Source organism: Metopolophium dirhodum, chromosome 1 (assembly GCF_019925205.1).
Source record: "Metopolophium dirhodum isolate CAU chromosome 1, ASM1992520v1, whole genome shotgun sequence".
In the NCBI taxonomy this organism is placed as follows: domain Eukaryota; kingdom Metazoa; phylum Arthropoda; class Insecta; order Hemiptera; family Aphididae; genus Metopolophium; species Metopolophium dirhodum.
Window position 1 is genome coordinate 101,257,387 of NC_083560.1, and position 7,190 is coordinate 101,264,576.

General features: G+C 26.4%; 1 protein-coding gene across 1 annotated transcript; it reads right to left on the reverse strand.

The window, feature by feature from the left end:
- Positions 1 to 1,434: 1,434 nt before the first annotated feature.
- LOC132948847 (zinc finger protein 675-like) lies at positions 1,435 to 6,657 on the reverse strand (the record flags this gene model as incomplete). Its single annotated transcript, XM_061019510.1, has 3 exons — positions 1,435 to 3,618; positions 6,306 to 6,507; positions 6,596 to 6,657. Coding segments are annotated over 3 exons (2,232 nt in total), but the record flags the coding sequence as incomplete, so codon positions are not given.
- Positions 6,658 to 7,190: the final 533 nt, after the last annotated feature.

Below are 7,190 nucleotides of genomic sequence, written 5' to 3' on the forward strand. Positions count from 1 at the left end.
AGAAGTATCCACTTGCCAAAGTACAATTGACACCAACAACACCTACAATACAGCAGAGCGACTTTTAAATTTTTAATGTACCCTATTTATTATGCTTGAAAGGTATAAATTGTTGTATTTTCTAAATATAAGAATATGAATCCATATTTTAAATTGTAAATCAATCATGCGGTGAACTTTTTCCCTGTGGAACATTATGTACAGGTCAAATTTGAATGTAGTCATTGGAGTATAAAAATGTGAAAGATGTATGTAAACTATTGGCTTATTAATATACAAATTTAAGACTACCTGTAATACTGTTTGTTATAATGTCCATAGTATATAAACATTATTAGTATTAAAAACTATTACCCAGGTCAAGTAAACATGAATGTGATGTGTGACAAAATTTAGTATTAAGTCTTAATCAGCAAGTTGAGTAGATTTAGGAAAAGTGAAACTAAGTTAAGACAACAATTATGTATTAGATAGTAAAATTAATATATAAATAATATGAAAAAGTCAGAAAAATGATCAATGGTGATCACTAGACAACAGTGTTTAATTTAAGTGCTTTTTATATTATTTGTTTGTTTTTTTTTGTGTACGACTGGAAGTGATTAGTGTACACAACATGCTTAAATAAAAACATTTTTTAAAAACCTCAAAGACACAATACAATGTAAACTAATATTGCAACACCAATTAATGTATAAACACATTTTTAAGAAGAGCTAAACAACCTAACATGGAATAGATTATTGGGAGTAACATAATTGACACTAATAATGTATAACTGAAAATTGATAGTAAACTCAAAGAATTATAAAAAAAAAAATATCAAATGTTTAATTAAAACTTACATCATCAAATTACAAATGCTTGTTATAAACTATTATGTTGGTAGTTATTATAAAATAAACAAATGGAAATTACTTAGTTATTAAATTAAACCTAATCAATTAAATACACAATGTAATAAGAATTTAAATAAATTCCCTGGTTGACAATGTATAAATATATACAAAACAAGTTATTGTTAATGAAAAAAAATCTAAAACTTATATTTAATATATAAAATAATATTCCTTAATTATTGTTTCTAATATATGAAATACATATTTAAATACATTCGATGAATATATAGAAAAAACTTAACTTAATTGAATAAGTTGTTCAACAAATGGAAGTAACATTTTATTTTAAATTATAAAATAAACAAATGAAAATGACTTAATTATTAAATTAAACCTAATAAATACACAATGTAATAAGAATTAAAAAAAAAAAAATCCCTGGTTGACAATGTATGAATATACAATACTAGTTATAGTGAATAAAAAAAAAAATCTTAAAACTTACATTTAATTATTAAAATTATATACCTTAAATATATGACATATATATATATATATTTAAATAAATTCAATGAATGTATGGTAGAAACTTAACTTCATTGTATAAGTAGTTATAACAATAAAAGTAGCTAGGCATTTTTAGGATAAAACAAAATATAAAACCATGAATGTGAGATTCAAGTGATTCACAAGTTTTCTAATTTTCTTTTTCCACATTATTATACTGGCATTAAAGTAACTTCAGCTGATGTTGAAATATGATGTCATTTTTAATGGCTTAAAATTCTATTTATTTACACTTAAAATATAATTATGGGACATAACATGCCAAATATTTCTTTTGATGCGATTTTAAATTTGATTTAAATCTGAAAGCCGTGTTACACTTATCACATTTGAATGGCATGGCACCAGTGTGTATTCTCATGTGACATTCCAAATATTTTCGGGTTTTTAAGATTTTCAAACAAATTTGACACTGAACAAAATCAAAATTAATTCTTTCTAGAGAAGCATTTTGTCTCTCATAATTCTCGACATGTTCATTTTTATTAGATGTAGACATATTGGCACTGTGGTTTTCCATAATGTGATGACCTAGAGAAATATTTGTCTTAAACTGCTGACCGCAGTCATCACACTCATACATATTTAAAGTATGTATCGTTGTATGTTCTTCTATGTTATTTTTAAATACATGTGTTTTCTCATGCATAATATAAATGCCTTTTCTATTAAATTGCTTGTGGCAATATTGACATTTGTATGTTGCACCACCATGAATACGCATGTGATTGGTGAAGGCACCAGGATGTGCATAATGTTTGTTGCAAATCATGCAAAATGTTGATTTCTTCTCATTGCTTTTATTACTATGGTTGATAAGATTGTTATTTTGATTCCTTGACATTGTCCCAGAATCAGTGTTGTCTTCTATACTTATGCTGTTTTGGATTACATTTGGTTCAAGTTTAATATTCTCATTATTTTTTGATAACAAATTGTCTGAGTTGATGTGACATTTTTCATGATCTGTGCACAGACCCTTTACAGAAAATATTTTATCACAATACCTACAGGAAAAAGGTTGTGATTTATTATGAAGAGATTGATGCATTTTTAATGGGCTTTTGGAAGGAAATACTTTTTTATATGTAATACAGTTATATTGGTGTTTAATTTTATTGGCACTATTTAACCTTGTTATATCTGAATCTGAATTATCCAATAAAGATTTCTTGAATTTTCTATTTCTTAAGTTTGGAAAATCTCGAGGTTCCGTGTTTCTAGAATTAATAGGACCTAATGTCTTAGATTCAGTTTCAAAAAGATTAAACTGAACTGTTGACACATTTGAATCTATTTGCTGTTCATGATCGATCATATGGTGTGTCCAAAGAACTACAGATTTAAATGTTTTATCACATACAATACATTCATGCATATTACACTCACTGTGATCACTCATATGTAATGCAAATGCATGTATATCTGTAGATGGAGAATTTTTACAAATTTTACATATAAAAATAACATTGTTTTGTGATGTCTGATCATAATCATTGCGAGATCCATTTCTAATATTAGGAAATTTTCTAATACAGAAATAAAGTGTTTCCCTAACTGTAGATACAATATTATTGTTAGCTATATTAATAGGGTTTTGTTCCGCCATTAAATCACGAGGTTTGTTTGCCAAAGTTAATTCATTGATATTCACTGAATCTACTTGATCTGAACTGTTCCTTTCTCTGACATTTGTACACAAGTTTTTTTCTTGCTTCATGTTTAGGATATCGAAATTATTTGCCATTGAGATTTGCGAAGCTGTCGGTACAACTGATTGCTGTCTCAATAAACTTGATTGCTGTATGTTTGTTTGTTGTTGAAAATGGTCTCCGACTGTTGTTTGAATTAACTGTTTTTGCTTTATATTCCGTTTAGTATTAGGAATAGTATCAAACTTAGTTTGATCTTTTCTTTCATGGCATTTTTCGTGTTCGATATAATTAGAGAAATCAATATTTTGTCTGCAAAATCTGCATTTATACGAGGAATTGTGATTTTTTTGAATGTGTTTATTCAAACCAATTCTTAACTTAAACTGTTTTCCACAAAATATACATTTATTAGTTTTATAATTTATTTGTTTTTTGTGTTCGGCCAAGTGATTTTTTAAAAGATAACTTAATTCAAAGCTTTTTCCACAAATATTACAATGAAATAATTTATCACTTGTATTTTCATGATTTAAGTAAATATTATTATCTGCGACGTCCTGTGAGAAAAAAATGATTTACGAATAAAATAATAAATGTTAATGAATTTAAAGTATTCTTGTTGTATGCTGTCTACCACATGTACGCCACCATTTATAACGCATAGTGTTGTATGCGATCTACCTCCTTATATGTATATCTATACTCTATTCCAAAAATTTTAGATTCACACGTGTGCAGTCTTGTTAGCTGGCGTCGGCATGTCTAAAAATGCTAGCAAAGATACTTTTGATTGTTTTTTTAGAGTTCTTAACAGTGGTGTTTTATAACTATGGTTATATGGCATGGTAATCAGTCAAAAAGTCAGTTTTTAAAAAAGTTGGAAAAAAATACGACTCATTTTTTTACTATCGGACAACAAGTCTGAGAATATTTATATTGCCAGACAAAAAGTAAAAAAATACTAAATATTCTATTAAATTTTCATTTATAATAATTATATTAATAACTAGCTGATCCTGTGTACATTATTGCCCATTAAAAATACCAACTCTAAATGATTCAACAATTCTTTATTTAATACCCGGCTTAGTGATGTTCAAAAGTTCAAAACTTCCCACGGATTTACCCTATCATAATCTCCATTAAAGATTTTTAACACAGTCATAACAGTGATTTGTAGTCATGCTCATTTTGCGATGAGTTATGACTAAATTTAAAATACAGGTCTAAAATAATGATATTAAATCATAAAAACTATTTTATTTTTTGTAACCAGTAGCAACCATCTAATAAACAAAAATATTGTTCTTCATTACCTATTATTATAATTTCTATAAAAAATTCTCATATTTGCAATAAAAAAAATTTAGGGCCACTTATCGAAATTAAATATAGCCTATAGATCTAGTTAGTGTAGCTCTCTGATGGTAAGTAGTAGAGATTAGGTACCCGGAACAAACAATTTGTCTTCTTAATATATTATCATTTAAGATTAATAATCTAACTATATAAATATGAAATGAAAATCTCTCTACAGGCTAAACTCTGGAACTACTTATCAGATCTTCTTGATTTTTTTTTTAAACAAAAGAGTTTTTCACGGAGAAGATATATTATATTTGATTATTGTTCCTTATCCTGATTATTCAAAATAATGGTCATTATAATAATTATAATAATTGTAGAGTGATTGATGTTCGTATTGACTGTATTTTTAAAATGTTTATAATATTTATAAACTGTAGGTACAATATAATATTATAATATAAATATTTTATAAGAAAATGAATTGTGTACATTTTTTAAATGAATATTAACTATATAATATGAAATATATTCCTATATAATATTCTATATTATATAACTATTAATGAAAATGTTATAGAATATATTTTGGACTTTTGTACAACTTTTTCAAAATGCACTTTTTGTCCAGGTACTTTTTGTCCGGGATTCATAATACAATGTACACTCATTTACCATTTAATGAACTAGGGAATACCCTGTAAAAATACTACATATACTTTTAATATTTAAACAAAATAAGCAATCTATATTCTGTGTTATTATTTATTGTTATACAACATTTTATTAATTATCTATAAGTTAGAACCGTATAATAAAGAATTAGGATTGGTTATTACCACATTTAAGTACATAACGTATAGCTGCATTAATCATTGTTCATGATCGTGATTTTTTTTTTTTTAATAAAATATTTGTGTTTCTGACACAGATTAATAAGAATTGCCAAAATAATTATCAAGTGAAATATTATAAAAAATTAAATCTGACTGGTGAAAATAAAAATGTAGATAGAAAAATAGGTAATAAAAAAATGAGTTTTTGTTAAAGTTTGAGAATTTGTAAATGTATTTCATAAGAGCCTTGCAAAAAAGTACTTCACGGACGACTTTTCGAAGGGTTGGATTTGATTTGTTTTGAACTTGTAAAATCAAAATATTCGTTGTATATTTGCAGTGGTCGGGAGTAACGCGCTAATTGTAGCGACGCTACAGTAGCACGCTACTTTATTTATAGCGATTGACGTAGCGTCGCTATATTATGCCTTAGATAGCGAAATACTATAGCGCACTAAACATTTTCGGTTAGCGTAGCGAAAATTATCATTATTTTGTTGCTACCTACAATCTAATTGGTGATTATTAAAATATCAATTATGATTATATTTGTTTATTTATATTATGATAATGATGAAGTGTAATAGTGAAGTTTTTGTCTTGGGTCCTGTCCAGTGACCAAATGTCAAATCAGTACAAACTACAAACACTAGTTTTCAATAAGAACATTTTTAAAAATGTAGCGAAAAAGTAGCGCGCTACATCTAAACAATAGCGTTAGAAGCAGCGCGCTACATTAGAAAAAAATAACGATAGTGGTAACGAGCTACTTTTTGGGGAAAGTAGCTGTAGCGTTAACGTGCTACAAAAAACTAGTAGCGTCCCGACCATTGTATATTTGTATCACTGCATTAAGTTTATAAATGAGAGTATACCAAATAGAATTTTTACGAAAACACCACTGGTTAATATATATTCAAGTGAATAAATAATAAAATGTTTCTAATAACTTATGTATACATAGTAAATTAATTAAAATATATCAATATATATTATATAATATGTATGATATTCTAAATAAAATGACGTAGAAAGCATATGTCATGTGAAAACAAGCGATAAATCGCATACAACAAAAATAATGTATTTAAAAAGGGTTTTACCTGACATTCCAAGGGTAACTTCATATTACTTTGGTTGGTAACATCTTTTGTAATTTCAGTTCTACTTTCCCACATCCAATCATCCGACATATCAGTTTCAAGCTTAATAACTTCCTCAACATTTTCAGAAACCAAAGAAACATGATTATCTTCAACTGTATACCATGTAGGATTTTCAATAGTGTTTTCAACATATCTTTCACTATACAATTAAAAATATAATCATTAAATTAAAAATAGAACAAAATAATTTTAAAAATAAAATGAAGATTTCAATTATGTGCAATTACCTGGTAACAGCATCAGCATCACCAGTGACTTCAACTTGTATGAAAACTTTCATTGAAGTAATTTAAGAGTATTCTAAACATCAAAATAAGTATTAATCCAAAGTAGATATTAAATTTAATTATCTAAATCATATTTGAGCTCATAATTTATTAATCTTATCTATTTGATACTATTTTTTATATAATATACATCTGGACAATTGATGTTAGTATATTTGTTTACAATTAAAACTGAATGCTATCCTCAGGGTTTGGCAAGTTACTCAATTATTTTTAACTGGTTACAAGTTACAAGTCACTTTAAAACTACTAGATACTTTTATGTTGTGTAACTAGATACAAGTTACAGTTATGTAACAAAGTTACATTTTAAGTTAAAAGTTACATTGGTAAATGTATAAAGAATTATAGACTGGCCTAGTCCCTAGAGTTAGGTAAAATAATGTTATGGTCGTTATATTATAATCAACTGTAATAATATGTTGATTATACGAATGAAACAATTTGGATTAAACAAAACACAGAATTAATTTTTTCACAGTGGAATTATAATTATTAGTGATTTTATTATTATTTACATCAATAGTACATTATC